The sequence below is a fragment of the Oryctolagus cuniculus genome, chromosome 2 (assembly GCF_964237555.1).
Source record: "Oryctolagus cuniculus chromosome 2, mOryCun1.1, whole genome shotgun sequence".
Classification (NCBI taxonomy): Eukaryota; Metazoa; Chordata; class Mammalia; order Lagomorpha; family Leporidae; genus Oryctolagus; species Oryctolagus cuniculus.
Window position 1 is genome coordinate 86,762,156 of NC_091433.1, and position 23,848 is coordinate 86,786,003.

The 23,848-nt window shown below is 43.4% G+C and overlaps 1 protein-coding gene and 1 long non-coding RNA gene across 4 annotated transcripts in view; one reads left to right on the top strand and one right to left on the bottom strand.

Annotated features, from left to right (window-relative positions):
- The window catches only part of KCNU1 (potassium calcium-activated channel subfamily U member 1), a 143,515-nt gene that overhangs the window by 63,735 nt on the left and 55,932 nt on the right, over positions 1–23,848 (top strand). For all 3 annotated transcript variants that reach the window (XM_070068546.1, XM_070068544.1, XM_070068545.1), the window contains exon 19: positions 11,421–11,538. In XM_070068546.1, the coding sequence (XP_069924647.1) occupies positions 11,421–11,538 (118 nt within the window). The remainder of the gene's footprint in view (positions 1–11,420; positions 11,539–23,848) is intronic.
- LOC108175898 (uncharacterized) overlaps positions 2,802–23,848 on the bottom strand; it is a 59,816-nt gene continuing 38,769 nt past the window's right edge. The window contains exons 3-4 of the long non-coding RNA XR_007914709.2: positions 6,247–6,523; positions 2,802–4,144 (exon numbers count right to left, since the gene is read on the bottom strand). This is a non-coding gene — a long non-coding RNA (uncharacterized lncRNA). The remainder of the gene's footprint in view (positions 4,145–6,246; positions 6,524–23,848) is intronic.

The window sequence follows — 23,848 nt, forward strand, 5'->3', positions numbered from 1 at the left end:
GACTCTGCTCTATTTTTTCTTCTCTGAGATATTATATTATTATTATATTATACATTATATTCTATATTATATACAATACATATTTATTATATATTATACATTATATATTTATATTATATAAATTGTGTATTAATATATTAATATATTTATATAATATATGCTTATATATTATATATTATATTTATTGTATATATTGTATTATTATATTATATTTCAGTTCTCTGATACTTTCTTCTGCACGGTCAAATCTGCTCTTGAGTTGCTATAGTGGGTTTTTTATTTCATGTATAATACTTTTAACCTCCAAGATTTCTATTGTTCCTGTTTATAGTTTATAACAGACACCCCATTGTATATTCTCTATTTTGTTAGACATCATTCTCTTGGTCTCTTTAGTATTTTTTTTAAACACAGTTTCCTTTAGATCTTTGAACATATTTTAGATAGCTGACTTAGAGTCTCTACCAGTAAGTTCAATCTCTGAGTTTCATTAGGGACAGTATCTATTATATCTTTTCTCCTTTGTATGGGTTACACTTACTTTCCTCCTTATTTCTTTGCCTTATAACATTTTGTCGAAAAACAGACATTGTAAATATTAGAATGTGGCATTTATGGAAATCAGATTCCTCCACCTCCTCCCCAGGGTGCTCTTTGCTATTACCACTCATTGTAGTTATATCAGTTTGATTAATGATTTTCTGACTAATCTCGTGAAGTCTGAATCTTTGTAATTTGTGGCTACTGGATAGTCCGTTAGTTTCATAGTCAGCTTACAATTGGAGAGTGATCATATTAAATACCTGGAGCCAATGTTTCTCAGTTTTTCTCATGGATTTCTGTGTTTGTGTTAAGGCATTTCCTCAATATCGAAGCAAGCCATACAACTGTGCTTTAGCCTTCACTTCCTGCCTGCACAAAACTTTAAGATCAGTCAAATGAGAACGCTTACGGCCTGCTCAGGCTTCCTAAGCTTTCACACAGCTGTGTGCGGTTCTGGGCATGCGCGTCGCCACATAGATCTCAGGACTATTACAGAGCTTTGCAAAGTTCCTGTAGACATCCCATTCTTCAGTTTTCCCTGTAAGTCTGCATTTAGTCCATCAATTGCACTGTTAGCCATTGCCTGAGGTGGCTGTGATATTAAAACATTGCATTATACTCCTGGAGAGAGGCTTTTCATAGCGGGTAAGTTCAAGTGGGATTGAAAAAGACAAGTCAGGGCCAGCGCTGTGGCATAGCAGGTAAAGCCGCCTGCAGTGCCAGCATCCCATATGGACATCAGTTTGAGCCCCAGCTGCTCCACTTCACATCCAGCTCTCTGCTATGTCCTGGGAAAGTAGTAGAAAATAACTCAATTGCTTGGGCCCCTGCACCTGTGTGGGAGACCCAGAAGAAGCTCCTGGCTCCTGGTTTTGAATCAGTCCAGCTCTGGCCATTGTAGCCATTTGGGGAGTGTCGTGGTTGGGGGACCTTTCTCTCTGTCTTTCCCTCTCTCTGTCTATAACTCTGCCTCACAAATAAATAAATGAATCTTAAAAAAAAAAAAAAGGAAAAGACAAGTCACTCAAATAGTGTCATTCATGGAGCCACAAGACAAGTCCAATGATGACTTTTTTCAAAGGAATCTTGGAGAGAATTGCAGTTCTGCTCTGCACAAATGTACATGCTCCCTCCAGTACTGAGAAGATGGGATAGTTTTCAGTGACTGATCAGTTGGTGAGCTGGATATGGGACTAGTGTGATTTAACACAGCATTGACATTGCTGTTCTTACTAAAATGTATTCATTTTTCTTGATTAAATAGCTCCTGAGTTGCTGCTGGTTAGATTTCAGAGTCTCCCCCAAAATAATAATTCTATGAATTTAAGCCAGTTTTCTCTTTTTATGCAAGGACAAACATTCTGAGGTCTTTCCTACACCAATTCTTCTTGGTATCTTGTCCTTATTTTATTTAATGTTTCTATTTTATTTATTTTCATTTCTTTTTTTTAAAGATTTATTTATTTATTTGAAAGTCAGAGCTACACAGAGAGAGAAGAGGCAGAGAGAGAGAGAGAGAGAGAGAGAGAGAGAGAAAGAGGTCTTCCATCCGCTGGTTCACTTCCCAAGTGGCTGCAATGGCCGGAGCTGTGCCGATCCGAAGCCAGGAGCCAGGAGCTTCTTCTGGGTCTCCCATGTGGGTGTAGGGGCTCAAGGACCCGGGCCATCCTCCGCTGTCCTCCCAGGCCATAGCAGAGAGCTGGACCGGAATAGAGTAGCCGGGTCTCAAACCGGCGCCCATATTGGATGCCGGCACTTCAGGCCAGGGTGTTAACCTGCTGCGCCACAGCACCAGCCCTTGTCCTTATTTTTTAAAATCATTTTTTCTGAATACAGAATTATTGGCTGACACTTTATTTCCGCACTCCATATGTCACCCCACTGTATTCTGGTCCCCATTTTTTCTAATGAAAATGTTTCTTTTTTCTCTTTATCCAAGAATTTCTTCTTGTCTTTGCTTTCTGAATTGTCACTATAATGTTTCTGGGTCTGGATTTCTTTGCATTTATTCTACTTGGAATTCATTGAGATCTTTGATATGTGAAGTTATTAGGTTGAATAATAGCCTCTGAAGATACCTGTATCCTAATCCTTGGAATATGTGAATGTTATCTTATATGGCAAAAGGAATGGTGCAGCTATGATTAAATTAAGGCCCTTGAAATGGGATCATCCTGGATTTTCCAGGTGGGGGCCATATGCTATCACCAGAGTCTTTATAAAGAAGAGGCAGAGAGCGACGTAACTATATACATTAATGATATTCATAACCAAAAAAACTATACACATGTTACGATAGTGTAGGATAACAGTCAGAGACAGAAATGCTATGCCTTTCTCTGAGTGTGGAAGAAGCGACCTCAAGCCAAGGAGCACAGCGAGCATTTAAAAACTGCAAAATTCAAGGAAAATGATTCTTCCTCATAGCAATCCTACCAATACGCTGATGTTAGCTCAATGAAAACCATTTCAAGCCTCTGACCTCCCAAACTGTAAGAGAATAAAGAAATACTGTTTTAAACAGCCACGTTTGTGGTTAATTTGTTACAACGTCCACAGGAAAATAACACGGACAGATGAGGCTTGCAGTTGGCCACCTTTTGTTGTGTCAGAGAAAGAAGACAGGGCAGTAGCATACTCCAGTCCCTCTTCAAGTATGTCAAACAATGGCCCTGCCCTTGGCACCTCATTTTCTCATTTAACTTTAGTAACTTCTGTAAAGTCATTTTTCTCCAAATACAATCACACTAAGGGTTAGAGCCATAACAAACCAGAGAGTACACAATGAAGATCACAGTTGTCACACGTTCAGGTTCTGGGTACACATGAGTTGGTGGGGGGATGCATTCAATCCATTCACCTTTCTAATGAATAAGTAACTTCATTTAGTGTGTTTTTCAACCCCAGAATTCTATTTAGCATTTTATCTGCCTATTGATATTCTCTCTTTGAAGAGAGGCTGTCACCACGCCTTTCTTCTTTAATCAGACTTCGCACCTTTGAACACTTTTACAGTGGCTGCTCTGGGGATGTTGTCTGCTAAGTCTTGTAAGGAAAAGAGCGCAGATCGGCGCCGTCTCACACAGGGTACCAAAGGTACAGAAAAAACAGGTGCCGAGCAGAGAGGAGACAGGGGACGAACTCACAGCCAGACCGAATTTATTTGGACAGCCACTGGGATGACAGTGGGTTTTCAATAGTCTCTTCCCCTGATCTCTGCTACGCTCTGTGCCTCTGTTGTCACCGCTCCCAGCTCTTAGGCTACAGGAACCAGCCACTGATGACTATTTTTGACAATTTTCTGAGACGTCTGCTGCTCCACACTCATGCCTAATGATATGTGTGCCGCTTGGCAGGAGAGATTTTTTGAGACCAATCTTTGAGGTTTGTTCTGACACTGAACGGGCGCTTAGTCACTGTCTCTTTGCCTGGTTCACTGTAACAAGTTCTGGCCGAGGTTTACCTCGTCATCCTCATGGGACTACCAGCCTTCGCTGAATTGCTTGCCAAAAAATCACCACTGTTGTCAAGAACACCGCTGGCCTTGATTTCTCCACCCTCTGTTCCAAGTAAAGCCATTAGGCAGAGCTTCAGAATGATCCTTAAAAAAAAAAAAAAAAAAGATTTGTTTATTTGAAAGGCAGAGTTGCAGAGAGAGAGAGAGAGAGAGGTCTTCCATCTGCTGGTTCACTCTCCAGATGGCTGCAACGGTGAAAGCTACACTGATCTCACTGATCTGAAATAGTAGCCAGGAGCTTCCCTCAGGTCTTCTATGCAGGTGCAGGGGCCCAAGGACTTGAGCCATCTTCTATTGCTTTCCCAGGCCACAGCAGAGAGCTGGACAGAATGATCTTAAGGCCAGCCTCTCCTGCTAGGCAAACTGTCTCCAAGTCACTGCTCCTATACAAGGGGTGGGTGGGTCAGTGGCCAATCTCCCTTAACGTGACACAGCTGTTTTTTGCAGCATGCACTGGCCATGGTGGAAGTTTCTAGCCTTCTTTCTTTGTCTCCCCCCACTGTGGAATCAGCTTCAGGAACCTGTGCAGGAGGGAGGGAGATTAGCGTTTAGACTGTGTTAACTTGTGTGTGGACAGAGCCTCCCCTTTGCATAAGGACTGTGTGGAGGGAGGACACCTTCTCAGCTGTGCTAACGCAGAATTGAGCCTCTGCCATGTGGACTTTTGGGGGGAAGGGGTGAGAAATGCCTCACAGGGACAGCCTCATACACCTGGACTGGGAGCTGCAGGGAGGGAGAGCCTGTGTCCTGGAGCTCACTCGTCCAGGGCGCAGCTGGAGCTGAAAAAGTAGAAGCGGTCAGTAGCATGCACTGCTCTTCCCAAGGGTCAGCGAATTCGTGTTCTCAGTGAACGCGCAGGGTCTGCTCCGTGGCTGTAGGATCATCTCCAGAGGGTGTCAGTGGCCTCGTGGGGATTGGCATGATGTCTGCTGCTTTTGCCGATCCACTGAGGAGCAGACACACAGACGCTCTCGGGCAGCCACTCCGCACACACAGCCGAGGTCTCTGCTGTGAGCCTTCCCTGGCATTCGCAGGATCTTCCCAGCTCCTCTGGGGAGACCAGGACAATGGCAGGCGTGGCAAGAAACTGCACCTACTGTCTGTGGGGTTTCCAGCTCAATGCTTTAGTCTGAAGACCAGTGTTTCTTAAAGGAGATCAGCCTGGTTCTGCGCAGTGGCCATTTCATTCATTTGGCAGTAGCCAAACATTCTGCCGATACATGACGCAAATGCACAGAGCAGCTGTCAGTCATCCAGCAAAAACCAAAGTATAAAAATGAGTCGTCATCTTCTATTATTCTGTAAGTGTGGTTTTATAAATAAGTGTGATCAAATAAGTATTTAAAGCAGGAAGTTGATTTAGAATAAAAATAAAAGCTCTGCCTTCTTATTTGTGGATAAGCCAAATTATACTCATTTCTATGACCGGTATTTTATAGTAACTGGAAAACAACTCAGCGAGGCTTTCAATTCACAATCTGATTTCTCCGCTTCAACCCAGTTATCACACTCCAGAGAATCTTTTCATTCCTCTCGAGATGGAATCATTACTTCTTCCTGATGCATCCCGAGCCTTAATCATCACTGCCAAGTCTAGGCTGCCCTATCAGTGCAGCTGAGGTTCTCAAACAGGCCATGCAGTAGAGGGTGGCCCAAGTGCTTGGTCCCTGCACCTGCATGGGAGACCAAGAGGAAGCACCTGGCTCCTGGCTTCAGATCAGTGCAGCATGCCGGCCGTGGCGGCCATTTAGGGGGTGAACCAACGGAAGGAAGACCTTTGTCTCTCTCACTAACTCTGCCTGTCAAAACTAAAAATAAACAGGCCATGAATGAGTCCGCTGTCGCTGACACCGACCTGCCAGACGATGGCAGCAGAGTGCCACAGAATGCTTGGAGTCAGGCGACCAGGGTGAGGACTGGAGTGTGAATCTTTAAGTTTCTGGAGCTTATTCAAGCCAAGCAACATCCTTATACGAGGGGGCTGCTTGGCCCTAAAGATGTAAAGGTCACAATAAGATTTTGAAAAACCACTAAAGTACTATCTTTAAAAAAGGGCTTAGGAACTTTTCGACAAATGACAAGGTAGAAAATTTCCTGACTTTGAATTAGTTCACGGTGTCAGAAGTAAAGGAAGGGTATCCCCTGTCTGCTCCCTCAAATAATTCAATTTTTGTTGGTCTCCTTACTTTTCTTCATCTCGCCAATTTCTCCCTCCTGAGCGCATCCGATGGGAGTGGAGAAGACTCGAATCGCGATCCCAGCCGTTTCAGTGCTTAGTCCTGGTGTAGAAGGTGGTGTTCTTTTGGGCTCTCAGTGTAATTGTCTCCAAAATGGAAAGCCTTCATCATCTTGGAAACCTTTTCCACTTCTGATGCTCCAGGATGTCTACTCCTTCATTCTTTGATTGCTTCCATTTTTTCTAAAGAAGAGCTTCCCTTGTGGTTGTCCATTTAAGTTCACCACCTGATATGACAGAGAGATTTCAAGGTGGTTGAGGACATGGGTTCCAGACTGGCCACTTCCTAGCAGTTTGACTTTAAGCAAATTAGGTTCTCAATGTGCTTCAGATTTCTCTGAGATATCAATAATAATCTTGCAGATAGCAGAGGGTTGAAAAAGACTTAGTACATAAAGAATTAACAATATTATAACAAAAAGCATGAAGGCTAGTGCCTGGCAAATCGTTGAGTTTTCCATATATGTTAATCATCCTATTACCCATGGGAGCAGAGACTCAAAGAATCTCATTATTTCTTTTCCCGTCAATGAACTGCAGATAAAGTAGGAATTGGAAGAGACGTTCTAGCAAATTATTAACCCATTTTGACCCATTGCCCGACAGCTTTCGGGTTCAAAGCATGAACTCAGATATGGCTAGTGTTCAGAGTAGGAGGGGCAGCTGGTTTTTTTTTCTGCATTTTTATTTCCATTGGGATTGGAGCTAAGTTACTGGGCAAGAAGGGTCCCCATCCCAACTACACTGTGCAGCTCACTGCTACCTCTTGTTACCTACAATATTAGAGCAATGCTCCCAACCAGGGTGAGTAGGAGCAAGAGAAGTCTCTGTACATCCAGGAGAGGAAACAGCCAACTTGAAAATGGCCCTTGGGAAAGGGGTGTCCAAATCCTCCTCAGCCCCACCCCCAAGGAGTCTTCATTGCAATGCCACCACTCTGCAGGAGAGCACACCTGGAGGACAGCAGCATTCTGAAAAGGGAATTGCACAGAGAGAGTAAAAGGGGTCAGGGACAGGAAGCAAGGAGAAGCCATGGTTTCAGTGTGTCTCTAAACACGCAGTTACTCTGCCTCACAATTTTCTTTAGGCGTAACCTGGGTCCATTTTTCATAAACACCCATTAACCCCTTTGCAAAACAAGTCACCTCAGCCAATGCCCCCTAACGAAGAGAATTCCAAACCTGCAAGGTTGAAGCATATGACAGTACATCAAATACTTCATGGGAAACTGAAATTTAACCATTCTTTGGTGCAAAAAAAATTTAGAAATCCCATGTATATAGTGTTTTGCTGTTATTGTTTTTCATTGTCTACAAGTCCTTGAACTCTTTTTAAGACCCCTTGTTACTACTCTGTTGAGTCTACCAGCTCATCTTCCCCACTTGGGCTCCCTAAGCAGCAGTGAAGTCTGTTCACAGCCCTGCTTCTATCCCAGCAGCCTTTGGTTGGAAAGAAAGTAGAGGCTGTTCCCACACAACTCTTCTTCTCTAACTCCAGGATCAAGGACCACATGTGTGTCAAATTCCAATAAAAGGGAAGGAACTTGGTTCTAAGTCCACAAAGGCCATGTACATAGATAGGCCTGGTACTCCCGTATTCATGGCAGTTGCACTCATCCTTCTAACCCTGCAGCTGACCGTGGCTGTCCATTATCTCCAGTCCGTAGCACCATTTCCACCTTGGCTCCATCCTTGCTCCTTACCCCAGTGACCACCACAGCTCCCTACCTAGTTTCCCTGGCTCTGATATCTTCTCATGCCAAGCTGTGCTATTTTTCATAGCTCTCCGAATTTTCCTGAATTTCAGCTTGTGAATGGATATATAACCAACGAATAGATGGACAGATGGTCACCCTACTTTTGCAGGACCAAAGCATGGGCTTGAGCTGCTGCCCTGTTGCCTTTTCAGCTCCTGAGAGTAGTGGTTCTGAGCCAGAATTTATGTTCAGGTGTGCTATGATGACTGGTAAATTACTAAATTTTCTAAATCATTACAACAATTCTGCTATTCGGTGAATACAGCAGATTCAGGATTATCTAAATAATGTAGGTGTTATTTTCACGCATTCAAACCATAATAGGATTTCTTGAGGGAGATGAAAAAAAGTGGAGTCATTTCTATCCATATGGAAATCGTATATGAGGCTTGCCAGAATAAGTGATCCCATCATGTAGGCCCTGAATGTAGGCTTGTGGTTGTCAAGAGAATCACTTCTTGAGAGAAAGAGAAAGAGAACCACACTATTGGCCATGTACAGAGGAACTTTAGCCCTTCCCGGGTCTCACGTGCCATGTCTTTTTTGGTACCTAACCCTTTATCCAGAACTATTCTCTAGTTTCTCTCTAGGGAAGTCATAGTGAGCCATGGCAACACATAGACAGTCTAGCTAGAGTGTTAGAAATCCATTCCACTTTTCCTTGCCTAAAACTTGAAAACATAATTACTTGCATACTGTCAGCTATGAAATAAGTGAAAAGATAACTAAAGTGACCAAAGTGTCTTAGACTGAATCAGAGAAGGTTGCTTATCTACCATGTTGAGGAAAGGACTTTGCCTTCCTGTATAGTCTTTGTTTTTCCCCCATAAATATTTGAAGCAGCATTGACATTGGCAGGAAAGGTGACAGTAGACTCAGAGCTTCTGCTGCTAAAGACTGGAGATCATCAATAGCCACAGTCAACTGCAGGATTAGAACAACGGACATGAGGATGGGAGTACTGGATATCTGTGTATGGTTGTGCCCTGTCTTGCAACCTGGTAGAAAAAAGCATGTCATTGTTCCTTTATGGAAGGTCATGAGAATTACAGAACTGAGAGTTGAAAGGAACTGAAAGATATTTTTTGAGCCATTTCTTTTTAGATCTATGGGTAATCCATACCTTGCCAGAAGCTTCATCAATTCCTGCAAAGGCTTCTCTTTCCAAATTTAACATAGAGGCACATACTTCCATAATTATGAAAACTTCCAAAATTATAAAAAATATTACTATGTTTTCAGAGGAGGTTTTATTTAGAATGATACCAGGGGGATGGTGAAAGCTTTAGCAAAAATGTTGAAAGATTCACACAAAGCACTCGCCCACTTACTTATCCTTGCTCCCCCTTTTGTTAATAGCTGGCAATTGTTGTTGGCTAGAGAAATGTTGTTAGGCTTTGAGAAAAGCAGAGACTTCCCGAAAGTTCTATGGTTCCTCAGCCCGTTCGGGCATGTCGTCTTCTGCATTCCATAGCTCAGCTTCTATCACGTGTGCTAAATCGGCTAGCCTTAAAAGACTGACAGTTGGTAACACTACCAGTCCTCGCTCAGATGCTACCTCAGAGGTGCTCTTCCCAAGCCATTTCCTCCAGGGCAAAATGTAACCGCAAAATAAGGAAGCATCAATCAAGCCGAAAACCCCCTCAGGACTCCATGTGTAAGTGAAGGCTTCTGGGGATTACAGGCAGGGAGCAGTCTTATCCCAAACCTGGCTCTCAGCGCACCTGTGTGATGCAATGACTGCCGGTTTAAGCCGAATAATCGCACTCCAAAGAATGTGCCTCTTCTCCCACAAGTGTGTTTTGACTCTGTGGATTAGAATGATCCAGAAAGAATTACATCAAAAGAAGAGGGATACCAAGCCGTTTCTGTGGCTTCTGATGTCTGCCATTGTTCCAAATGAGGGGATAGCTGGGTTTAAAGACTTGTCTCACATGGGCACTCCACCCATTCTGACGGGTCTAAGTGCAGAGTGGTGTTCTTGTGGAGACAGGAGGGAAAGGTCATGTCTCCTTTCTCCACTTGGGTGGGCAGGGGACTTTGTCCATCTCCTTGGTAACTTCTTCTCAGATCGCCTTTCCATCTGTGACCACCTAGCAGTCAGGTTCAAGCCGGCTAACAGTGTAGGGACTTTAAAGAGTGAACCACAGCATTTCACCTGCAGGGCATTATTTAGAAGATGACTTCTTTGAAATCACAGTACCCGTACCAATTCTTTAAAAATTCTATTTACTTAACATAAGAGACAGAGACAGAGACAGACACACACACAGAGAGAGAGAGAGAGAGAGAGGGAAGGAGGGAGAGAATGAGTGCTCTCATCTACTGGTTCACTCCACAAATGCTCATAACAGCCATGAGTGAGGCTATAGGCAGAAACCAAGAGCTGGGAATTCATTCCAGGCCTCCCACAGGAGGCAGGGACCTAATTACTCGAGCCATCACCACTGCCTCCTAGGGTCCGCATTAGCAGGAAGTTGGAGTCAAGAGCTGGAGTCAGGAATCAACCCTAGACACTCCAGAGAAGCATGAGGGCATCTTAACTCCTAGGCCCATTCCCACAATGCTATTGTTTATTAACAACATCCCAGAGTGTTGAAAAAGCTTCCTGGGTTGATTTTGGATGCCAGGCTAAGAATGGCATGATAGAGGACAACATATGGGTGCATGAAGACTCTTGCAAATGATTCATGTGTCACTTTTTTTTCCATCTTAAAGCAGCTTTACATTGTTCATGTAACCTGCTGATTTCAAAGATGCCTGCATTTACCTTTGTAATCACCCTTCAAAGGCATGGCATTGTGCCCATTTTGCAGAAGAGAAAGTTACTTGCTATTGTGTTATTTCTGATCTAGAAATTCCCAAAACTCTTGACAGCCGTCCCTTGTAAGATCCTAATTCTTCAAAAGCGAAAGGAAGCCTTAGAAGGAAAGTAAAGGCACAATGGCCATGTCCAAGAGGAACGAATTGCAGTGGGCAGCCTCCAAGAAGTGAGAGGAGCCTCATGAACAGATGCTTTGCAAAAGTGCCACAGTGGCTCTAGACCCTCTTAGAGGAGCGAGGGCTCCTCAGGTGCTGTTTTCCTGGGTGACGTGGGAAGGGTGCTAGGACAAAAAGGTTCCACAGTGGTTCAGCAGGAAGTTATTTTAAGCATACCCTTTGGAACTGAAATCCTCACTTACTCTAATTCTGTAAAAAGACACTGGAGAGCTTGCTGCAATTCATCATCTTAGGAGTCGTCTATAGCTAAGGGTCCCCAGCCTTCCCCTCTTCAAGGGGCTAGAAATGTCTCAGTCACTGGGGAATTGTCCCAAATCCTTTGTGAAGAGCTATCATGCTGACTCACTAAGGTTGCAATCATATTGCAGGTACAGGAAAAATGGTCATGAAAAGCAACTTAAAGGACATTTCTTCCACTCCAGCAATGCAGCATCCTGTATCAAAGGGGCACTCAAACATCATTAGCTGGAGCAGCCTGGCCACCAGGTAAGAGCCTCAGAGCACCTGGATCCCTATGGTTTCCTGAGAATCACTTGGCAATAAAACTTAGACCAGAATATTTGCTTTCTCAGCTCCCATACTGACCAATGGAATTGCTCCTCACCAAACTGAATGCCTATGTACTTGCCCCTGTATCATTAAGCTAAGGAAATATACCATCTCATCACCACTCAGATCATCTATACTCATAATAACCAAATGCTGTATACCCAATTTGCTCTCTGACAATCTTGCAGGTGCCTTAGAAATGTAGCTTAGGACTGGTTTCAGCTCTTCCTAAATGGCTTTTCCATTCCCTTTTGCAACTAAATTGGTGATGACATTGCCTGAGTTTTTGCATCTGCAAAATACAGTCAATGAATTACTCCTCTTCTGTTTTTTTTTCCTTCAGCTCTTTGCTATATTAAAATCTCTATTAGGTTTTTAGATGGAGAATGATCAGTTTAGCTGATTTTAAACAGTCAACCCAAAATTTCTATAACTCCAAACTTTAATGAAAATAGCTGTATAATATATTGGCAACATTTCAGTTTAGTAGGTATAATATACAAGGAAGAACTGTAGTGATTAAGAATAGTGATTGTCTAAAGGTAAATATTATATTACCGGTAAAGCATAACCATTATGTTCTGATACTGCATACTGTAATGCATACTTTGTAGATGTTTTTTATAATGATTGAATGAGAAGAGTTGTTTAAAGTACTCTAGCAGTACAGCCATTTATGGAAAACAGTATGAACGTTCCTCAAAACATTCAAAATAAAACACACAAGATCCAGCAATCCCGCTTCGGAGTATTTATCCAAAGGAAATGAAGTCAGCACCTCAAATATTTCTGCACTGCCATGTTCGGTGAAGTCCTAGTCACCATCAACAAATTATAGAAGCAACCTCAGTGCCAGAGAAAAGATGAATTGTTAAGAAAATGTGATACACACACACACACACACAGGACTACTATTCACCCTTTTCAAAGAAGGAAATTCTGCCACTTGCAAATGAACCTGGAGAACATTATACTAAGTGAAGTAAGCCAGACACAGAAAGACAAATTACATGAGCTCACTCGTGCAGAATCTCAAAGAGAACGCATAGAAGCACATAGCAGAGTGGTGGTTGTGAGACTTTCCGAAGTGGGGACAACAGGGAGCTGTCATCAAAGGGGTACAAAAAAGTACACTGTTTGCTACCTGCTCCCCAGGAAGCACTTATTAAATGTTCCTTACTATTGTAATTGTCAATTCTTATAAGCGTATGAAATGGGGCTGAGTAACTATAGAGCTGTCCAAGGATATGGGTTGTCAAATAATTCTTTACTTGATCTTGATTTTTGCATAACTTAACCTCTTTCCCTTAATGCATGAAGAATCATGCTTCCATTGAACTGAGGATTCTGGACTACTGGGTCTGGTTAATGGAGATTCTACTGTACCTTCCCCACAAGCAGGGCAGGTGTCAAATGTCTGAGCCACCAAGGGTGCCACCAGTTTGTGCATGAACTCTCTAAGAGGAGAGGTAGCTTCTGCCCTTCCTTGCCCGTCCAAGGTGTAATGCAATGTGGTGAGATGATACTGCTTGCTTACAGGAGAAGACAAAGAACTGGTTGAAAAAAGAGAACTCACTAATTTCTCTGATTCTCATTGTTCCTCACTATTTTCAACAACAAAATAACCTCAGACTAGAAATAGAAGTGCAGATATTTTTTGTTTGCCTTTGAGCATAGTTGGCAAACAGGTTTGCACTGGGTACCCCCTGTGTGCTAAGTAGGCATTGTGTGTGATGCTTTTGTAGACATAGAAAGAGTGTCTCAACCCCCATGCAATCTAGTTGGGTAAACAAGGAGAATTCGTAAAAGTGAATCAACGGCCAAATGAAACAACATTCCTTCAACTGCTGCCATGATGGTTTTGGAAGAAAGTCAGAGGGGGACGAAGTCAACAAGAACTGATAGACTGTTCCAGAAAGCCCTCAGGAGATGGGATTTGGAAAGACAGACAGTGGGAATCTCAACTTCTGTGAATGACGTGACAAGGACAAGACACAAGTGCAACGTAGTGCCTTCCGTGTACCAGCTGGCCAGCCTGAGGGACGATGCCGTGAGAAGCAGCCCCTCGGATTTCTCAGGCGTGCACACTCCTGACTATTAGTATTGGACATGCATATGTCTCTTGTGCTGATGCAAAGTTGTTAGGAAAATGGGGTTCAGGCTTGAAGTCATTTTGCGGGTCTATGAAGCCAGCACATGTCTATGTGACAGCACATGAAATGCCCCAGTCAGGTTTGCTCTTTCCTACTCTTGCCCATGTTGTCCTCTCTGTGGTAGTAAAACTTGGCAAGCAACAGATAATCAAAAGCCCCAGAAAACTCTGACATGTAATTCTCATCACTTAGTTTTATTGGCTTCCCTCACTATTCTTTAGGCCAGCTGTAAAAACAAACAATTTAACTAACTGATTTTTTTTCCACTGTCTTTACTTCTCCCATTGTTCACGATAAGCAAGGAAATGGACTAAAAAGAGGATTGATCCAAGCAGGCCTGTCCACCTGCACACCTCATCCATCAGTCCTATATTGGGTTGAGGAATCCCTGGGTATGCTTTCAAAGCCCTAGAGGCCAGAAATAGTGATAGGAATCTGGTCAGATCGTCTCTACAGCTGAGGATTAATTCACTCTCACTTCTTAATTCCAAAGCAGATGTGTTGCTCTGGAATTGAACCATACTGCTCCAAAGGCCTACTCAGGGCCACACTGCTGAGTATCTTACATGGTGGGATAGTAGCATCCTCTTATAGGCGATTTTGCCTTCCACAGTTTTAACTGCAGTCAACCACATTTCAAAAATATTCACTGGAAAACTCAGAAATAAACAATTTACATGGTATTTTTTTAAAAAACTCCTAAGATAGTGGTACAGTTGTTCTATTTTGGGATTATTGTTATTAATCTCAATATGTCTAATTTATAAATTAAACTTTATGATAGGTAGGTATGCATAGGAAAAAAACACAGCATATACAAAGGCATGATGGTTGATTTTATGTCAACTTGAATGGATTAAAGGATACCTAGAAGCCTAAAAATCGTGACTTTGTGTGTGTCTATGAGGGCATTTCCAAGTGAGATTATCATGTGAGTCCGAGTGAACCAGGTGGGAAGATCCAGCAGTGACATGGGCGGATGCCATCAATTGGCTAGGCATCTGGAGAGACTAAACACAAAAGGTGAATTGATTTCTCACTCTGAGAGCTGGGATATGCTTGATTCCCATCTTAGAGGTCAGCTGCTGGCCTTTGAACTCCAGGACATATACACAGCCCCCTTGTTGACACTCCAGCTTTTGGCTTTGAACTGAGGTTCAAACCCTTGGCTTCTCTGGTTTCCAGGCCCTTGGAATTACACCGGGTGGTACTATTGTTATTCCAGCATCATCCTGAGGTGGGACTTGTAGCTGCCATAGTCACATGAACTAAACTCTCGAATAAGTCCTCCTTCATAACCCTATATACACATGCTATTGATTCTGTATCTCTAGAGAACTCTAATACTACAGGAGTTGGTAATACCCTTGGTTTCAAACTTCTACTCGTGGTCTTCTAACATTTTATGCATGGCCTGGGGGTGACTACTGTGTGTGCTTCGATGGATAAGTACCATTTGAGAGTGAATTTCTGTGTCTTTTTTTCAATGGAGTTGCTTGGCTCTGTTGATTTAAGTACAATGCTAGTGGATCAATGACAGATCTTGGTCCCATTTAGTACAATAGAATAGATGGTTTTTGGTGTTTGTTTGGTCTTGTTTGTTTTGTGGAACAAGGATAACTCTAGCTAGCAAATTGACAAACACATCTTGGTAATAACTATGCAAAATAGAATGGTCAGCTTAATAGAGACAAGCAGGCATTATTTTGGGGAAAAACATAAAATATGTAGTATCTGCTTTTTCGATACATTTTTGATGTTAATAGTATTACATTCATTTACCAAAACCAGCATAATATTATTTATAGTTTTGTTGATAGCACATTCTATGCTTTTAAAGATGTCACCAGTGGGTTTTCCAGTAAGTTCAGAAACAACTATCTTCTATTCCTAGTGCTTAAACACCATAGGCAGCCCTAACTTATACAAAAGCTGTAGTCCAATATTTCATTGTCTCCCTGGTGTCTTTCTTTTCCCATAGGATAAGCAATGTTATATATAGCAGTTCAGCTCTCAGACTAGCAAACAGAAGACTATTTAATAGATTGTAGTTAAATATATATTTGTTGATGAATGAATCAATCAATAAATAGTAGCTCCATTCACTTGAGTTCTGTGTCCTTAAATCAGGGGAGCATGTACTATAAGAGAGAGACAGTAAGTATTTCCTCCTCCTTGTGAGGGAGATAAAGGTAGAGCTATTCAAATGTTATGATAAATAAAAATGCACCTCATCCATTCCCAGAATCCCCTTGACCCAGCTACCAATTTCCCTTCCATGGCCATACTACTCTGGATAAGCCTAGGGAGATCTGTTTATTTTACCTTTTCTGCTATCAGCTACTCTCCATATTGTCTCTATCAAAACTCACTACTTTGGTAATTATATTTTAGTTAGAGAGTGAAAAGATACAGATAGGGCTAACTCAGATTATGTTGGACTGACCAATACCACACTAAATCACTGTCTTTATAAACTCAAGTAGATACTGACAGATACCTAGTTAGTGATACCAAGAGAAGCAAAAGTTTCCAACCCATATATGATAGACCTGGATCAGTCAAGGAAACCATTAGAACTTTTGCTTTTATTTATTTGATGGACAGAGAAAAATATATGGAATCAGAGCTCCTATCTGCTGGTTTATTCCCCAAATGTCCACAATGATCAGAATGAGACCAGGCTAAAGCCAGGAAATGGGAACTCACCAAAGGCCTCCTATGTATGTGGCAGGGATCTATTTGAGCCATCACCAGTGCCTCCCAGGGTCAGCACTGTTGAGACACTAAAGTCGGAAAGCAGAATCAGAAATCCAAACCCAGCACTCTGAGGTTGGAGGAATATGTCCTAACTGGCACTTCAGTTGCTAGACAAAATACCCACCCACAAACCATCTTTGATAGAAAGGTTTGTCTCCAATTTAAAAAAAAAAATGATTTACTTTACATATTCGAGAGACACAGAGATTGAAAAGAGATCTTCCATCTGCTGGTTCACTCCCAAAGAGCCACAGTGGCTGGGGCTGGACCAGACCAAAGTCAGGAGCCTGGAACTCCATCCACATCTCTCACATGGGTGGCAGGGTCCCAAGCACTTGGTCCATCTTCTGCTGCCTTCCCAGGCTCATCAGCAGAGAGGTGGGAGAGAAGTGTGCAGTTGGAACTCAAACCAGAGCTCATATGAGATACCAGCATCGTGAGCAGTGGCTTAACCTACTGTGCCACAGCACCAGTCTCCAAATAATACTCTTATGTGTATATACCACAATTTTTCTTTATCTCATCACTGACAGTCACCTAGATTTACTCCCTACCTTAGCTAGGGAACAGTGCACCAATAAATATACAAGCACAGATCTCTTTAATATGATTATTTCATTTCTTCTGGATCATATGGTAGATCTCGCAGTTTTTCTGAGGAATTTCCATAGTGTTCTACATAATTTACCATTCCACTAATACTATATAAAGAATTCCTTTTTTCTCCACTCCCTTGTCACTATGTTACTGTCTTTTTGATAATAGCTATACTTTTTTTAACAGCAGAATTGAGTCTTTATTTTATTTTTTAAAAGATTTTGTTTATTTAAGTGGTAAAGTTACAGAGAGAGGGAGGGACAGAGAGACAGGTCTTCCATCCACTAGTTCACTCCCCCAAATGGCCACAGCAACTGGAGTTTAGCCTATCGAAAGCCAGGAGCTTCTTCTGGGTCTTCCATATGGGTACAGGGGCCCAAACACTTGGGCCAACTTCTACTGCTTTCCCAGGTCATAGCAGAGAGCTGGATCAGAAGTGGAGCAGCCAGGACAGGAATCGGTGTCCATATGGGTTACTGGCACCACAGGCTAAGGCTTAGACCACTCTGCCATAGTGCCAGCCCCAATAACAGCCATTCTAATTGAGGTGCATTGATATATCATTGTAGTTCTGATTTGCATTTCCCTGAATGGCCAGTGATATTTTCATATATTTATCAGCCGTTTACATTTCTTTTTTCAAAAATTATCTATTCATATTAATTGCTTATTTTTTAAAAAAAAAAAAGACTTATTTGAAAGAGTTATAGAGGGAGAGGGAGGGGAGGAGAGAGAAAGAAAGCTTTTTCTTCCACTGGTTCACTCCCAAGCTCTTCCATGTGCTGGGATGTCAGCTGTTTTACCAGCTACACCACAATGCCAGCGCCACTTGCCTGTTTTTATGAGATTATTTTTATTGTCAATTTCTTTGTGTCTCATATACTTTTTGACAGATGAATGGTTAAGCACAGAGTTGTCTATTTGGGTATAACATAGCCCATACCTAGTAAACCAAAAGCCTCCTTTGTTTTTTTTATTCATGTATGCCTGTTGTGTGTACCCTTACCGTAGCATTTTAATCATGCTCATTAAGTGAATCCACATTCACTTTACTGCTGCTGCACAGCCAGCATTTCACTTCCAGAATTCCCTTTCTCCCAGAATCCAAACAGCACCATGTTCCCAGTCCTGTGGTGTCCTGGCTGAGATCCCTGAACCTGCACCGATGCTTTTCTCATTAGCTAACGGTGTTCTTTGGGTCCACCACCATCTCTAGCAGAGGTGCGGTCTGCCGTGATGTGTATCAAGCCCTCCCTTCATCGAGTCTCAGTACCATGGTCCAAGAAAACAGTAGGACAAAATGACGTGCCCATATACTACATAGTTACAGGGAAAGGGTGGGGTAGAGTTAGAGTCATGCAGACAAGTTGACGAGCACTGTTTAATCACAGTGAGCCAGAGTTTTGACTCCGTGAAAGCAATAGGGCGGCAGCTTCTATACGATAAGCTTAAGGAGTGTAAGAGAGTGAGCAGGTGCTGTCTTTTGGTCCTCTCACTATCTCTTCTTTAGTTCTTATTTTGCATCTGCAGGCAAACATCAGATCTCTGAGAATCATTGTGCCACAATCCTAGCAAAGTAACCATACAGGTAGAACTAATTCATCTGGTATGGTTGACTAAGTTATCTCTCTATATGAACAAACAGTGTTTTATTATTATTGCTTACAATGGCTGACAAAATAGTTTCAGGCTTCATCAAAGCATCTAGTGCCATAGACAAGTCTCTCTTCCTTGCCCTTCTCTTCCCACCCTTCCTCGCTTTCCAAGCCGTAGTAAAGGAGGCACAAGGGCTCTCTTTCACTCTCTTTGTGGCAGGTCTTAAAAAATGAAGTCAAATTCTCCCAGGAATTGCGGGTATGGAAATGTCCATTGATTTGTCTGGGTGAGAAGGTGGGGACGCATCCCTTATAGCTTGGGAATAAAAATTAGAGTGGGATGGCTGATTATCTGCTGGGCGGATACATTTATTCCCATCGAGTAATTAGTGGTAGCATCTTTTCCTCCTTCATACCGTGGATCATCTTCTACAAGGCAGGGGTGAGGCCTTGTTGTTGGCTTAGGGTTGCATATGAAAGACCAACCACATAAACAAGGTAGAGAGCATGGGTAGCTTAGTCATTGTTTCCAAGTAAAACTATTCAAGGCCTAGGAGCATGACTTGCATAGTTTCCAGGGGAAACAAACGTGAAGTAGACAAACACCCAGGGTTTTCATTCCCTGTTCTCTGCTCTCCCTCCGACACCTCGCCATCCTCTTTCTCAGGGGCGCACCATGGCCAGCTACTCACTGTCCCCACCTGCCTTTTTTTTTTTTTTTTTTGACAGACAAAGTGGACAGTGAGAGAGAGAGAGACAGAGAGAAAGGTCTTCCTTTTGCCATTAGTTCACCCTCCAATGGCCGCCACGGCTGGTGCGCTGCAGCCAGCACACCACGCTGATCTGAAGGCAGGAGCCAGGTGCTTCTCCTGGTCTCCCATGGGGTGCAGGGCCCAAGCACTTGGGCCATCCTCCACTGCACTCCCTGGCCATAGCAGAGAGCTGGCCTGGAAGAGGGGCAACCAGGAAAGAATCCGGCGCCCCGACCGGGACTAGAACCCGGTGTGCCAGCGCCACTAGGTGGAGGATTAGCCTATTGAGCCGCGGTGCCGGCCCCCACCTGCCTCTTAAGAGGCACTCCTCAGGCTTACTGGTCCCCATCATTATCTCTTATATGAAACTTCTTTTGCAAAAACAGAACTATAAAGCCCAAGCCCTTCCAGGCGTATTTCTTTCACCCTGGCTCAAGGGCCTCAGCTAAGGGAAAAACTCCTACCTGCGGAACTTCAACCCTGAGTCGAAGTGGGCGTGTGATTTTTAGGTGACATCCTGTCTACGCCTAAAACCACACCTCCGACGCCTAGAGCATGCTGGGATGTGTTCGTTTAGGCTTCAGGAAAAAGTGACACAGGGTGAGGCCACCCAGCCCCAAGGCTATGGTGGGAGAAGTGGAACATCAAGGGTCAGAGCTCAGCTCTGTGGTTTCCCTGCTGTGTGGGAGGATGAGCGAGTCACTTCCTGTTCTGTGGCTGAGAGAAGTCATCTGTAAAACAAATAGCACCAATCCCACGGGCGGATGAGAGGATTAAGCCTAAGACTTTTATAAAAGATCCTAGCACAGAGGGAGCGCTGGAGAAACGTCAGCATTTATCAGGACGACCCAGGAGACAGGACTGTCCTGCCACGTGACTGAACCAGCAGAGTCGCCGCAAAGCAGCTTGCTGTTTGTTAGGATGGTGGTGCTAACTTCGTGCTTTTGCCCTCACACCCCCAGGGTGAGGTGGAAAGACAGGGCTTACTGAGAAATTTCACTGCTATTTCCACCAGGCAGCAGGGTGGCTCAGGGGAGGGCAAAACAGCCACCGGACTCACCTCCCATGGAGCAGGTGGACCCAGCTCCCGGCTCCCCGAGAAGAGAAGCAGCTTGGCCTCTGCCTGCCAGGAATGCTGGTTTTCTGGCCCTTCCTTTAAGCACAGGAGGCTGTGAGAATGCTCAGTCTTCGTCAGACTCCTGTTTGCCTTGTGAAGGCTACACTGGCTTTGAGGGTGAAAGTCAAGGGCAGTCCCCTAAGTGTCCTCCTCTACTCGGCATCCGACTTAAAGGGCGTTTACCCAGCCTGTTATCTATCGGCTTTTATACAATTAGTGATCACTTTGTAAGCAAGGAAGGCGATGTAAGTTTTAAAGTTTATTTATTTATTTGAGAGGTAGAGTTACAGATATTGAGAGGGAGAGACAGGGAGAGGTCTTCCATCCACTGGTTCACTCCCCAGTTGACTGTAATGGCTGGAGATACACCGATCCAAAGCCAGGAGCCAGGAGCTTCTTCTTGGTCTCCCACACAGGTACAGGGGCCCAAGCACTTGGGCCATCCTCTGCTGCTTTCCCAGGCCTTAGCAGAGAGCTGGATTGGAAGAGGAGCAACCAGGACTCAAACTGACGTCCATATGGGAACCTGGCACGGCAGGCAAAGGATTAACTTACTGGGCCACAGCGCTGGCCTCCAGGCATTTGGGAAGAATCTTTCTTGCCAAACAGAATGGAGAAAAAGCATCTTTAACAAACCCCTCTTCCCCATTCTCCCACCTCCCACCTCTCCTTCGCTCCTGCCCCTAGCCTATTCCACGGCCGGCTGATGACGGCAAACACAAGGCAGGCAGAACTTGAGGGTTGCTGGGGAGCCGTATAGGTAGCAACACCTCCAGCACACAGGCAGCTATCAGGACAATAAAATATTGTTCCTTGCTTCCACCCCACAACCAATTAGGTCAGCTGTAAATATTGCAATTGCTGGGTAAACATGCTGGAAGATTGTGCTGACTTGTTACTATAAGTGAAAATGTAATTAGATTTATAACACTTTTTTTTTTCCTCAAACCATAATTTACAATAACAACAGAAGAAAAAAAATTTTTTTTCTTGCAACCTGCTGAAATATCATTATTAAAAATGCACGTGAAAAGTCAATTACGCCAGAGGGAGGTATTCAAGAGAAGTGAATTTTCATACCCCAGGATTACACCGTGGGGATTACAGCTTTCTTTTCTTTCTTTCTTTCTTCTTCCTTTTTTTTTTTTTTAATGAGATCTTGGTTGCTGCCAAATGAAAAGGAGCAGCTATTTTGCTTATTTCCCTCTGAAATACGGCTGCAGATAGTGCCAGGAAGTAACCTGGATCCCTGGAAACCGACTCTCTCCTCCTGCAAGCTCCAGGAAAAACTAAGCAGTCACCTTTAGTTTTTACTTGCAAGCCCTGGCCCCCTTTCAGCAACTGTCATGCTCCTTAAAATGAGTGGAAATTGAGCTTTTGTTTTCCTGAATGCCGTTCTGTTTTTATACTCTAAGCGCCTAGATTATCATATGGAATTCTATGGGGGCGGTTCTTATGGACAGATCAGAATAAGCCCCCATTTTGATTTGAGACCTGGAGTCTTCCTTGCTCAGGGTGGCAGTCAGTTGGAGCACAGTGCAGCCCCCACAGGACACACAGCAGCAGGACTTGCAGGCTGTGGGTCTTAGCGTCTGCTCTGTGGAGTCCGAGTGTCAGGCAAGAGCCTATGTGTGCAGGGAACCTCAGCCTCTTTGTCTCTCTCGGAGGTTGTGGTTCTAATGTCACTGCCAGGTTCACCCAGACGTGTTGTTGCCTCTCTGCTTTACTGCGTCCTCTCTAGGAAGCCAGGTATTATTACAGCTCATCTGCAGTTAGGGGACCTGTGGCTAATTCAAAGGCAAGTTCAAGAACAAGTCCTGAAGGAATTTGTTAGTGTAGGAGGGGCCAACACTGAGAAGCTGCCATTCTGTGGCTCAACCTGCCCCTAAAATGCTCAGCTTAGATAACAGAAGACATTTTTAACATGTACTTTTTCACACTGCTAGTGTATAGATTGCAGATAAGTTACTTTTTGGAAGAAAACTTTGATATGGTTGTGTAAGAATTAATCATGAAACTAGGTCGACTATGTTTATGTGTGTATGTACACATGAGGGTACTTGAAAAGTTCATGGAAAATGAGCTTAAAAGAAGTTTATTTTGGGCCGGCTCCGTGGCTCACTAGGCTAATCCTCCATCTGCGGCACCAGCACACCGGGTTCTAGTCCCAGTTGGGGCGCTGGTTCTGTCCCGGTTGCCCCTCTTCCAGTCCAGCTCTCTGCTGTGGCCCGGGAAGGCAGTGGAGGATGGCCCAAGTGCTTGGGTCCTGCACCCGCAGGGGAGACCAAGAGGAAGCACCTGGCTCCTGGCTTCAGATCAGCACAGTGCACCAGCCGTGGAGGCCATTTGGGGGGTAAACCAACGGAAGGAAGACCTTTCTCTCTGTCTCTGTCTCTCACTGTCTAACTCTGCCTGTCAAAAAAAAAAAAAAAGCTTATTTTGATGCAAAATATTTTGAAACCTGATCATACAAGGAGTCTTGAAAGGTTTATGGAAAATGCATATCATGAACAGACTATGCAATGATCTCAAATTCTTTAAATTTCATTTTCCACAGTTTTTTTTTTTAAGCACTCTTACATATGAAGTACATGCACATATATGATTTACATCATACAGTTATAATGCACCAGTACATACAAATATTATTATATATAACATCTCTACGCAGGAAGATCTGTGCGAGGCAAAAATGACAAGTCACAAAGTTTATAGACTTTGATCAAAAAGCATCTTAACTCAGTGCTGTGGCTTCTTAATGGAAACAGTGTCAATGGTCTTCCAACATAAAAATTCCATTTCTTATTTGTGTTCTGTAATCACTGATTAATATTACTTTTGAATGTCATGGCAAGTATGGAGCTCACTAAAATTTCTAGTTCATAAAATAATATTGTTTGAAAAATAACTTTATACAGATGAGCTGTTTGCTTCGAGTGACATATTCTGTTTGATTTTATAGTCAATCAAACCCGGCACTGTGTGCTGATAATTTGAGATACGCTAAGGCCTTTCTAAATATAGCCAGTTTTAGCTTTTTCCCAAAGCACAAGGATTCAGCCACCAGGACCTTTGGCAACAGTTTCCTTTTATTCACTAGACTTGGTTCAGTCCTTTGAGAAAGACTTTTTTTGCACCAGCATTGGAAGGCAGTTGTAAAGGACTCGGAGATGGCTCAGAGGTGGAAAGGATCAGCAGGCCCAGGCTGAGTCTCTGCATGGCTCTGAGCCGAGTCGTCCACGAACAAACCACAGCACCTCCTTCCACACAGTG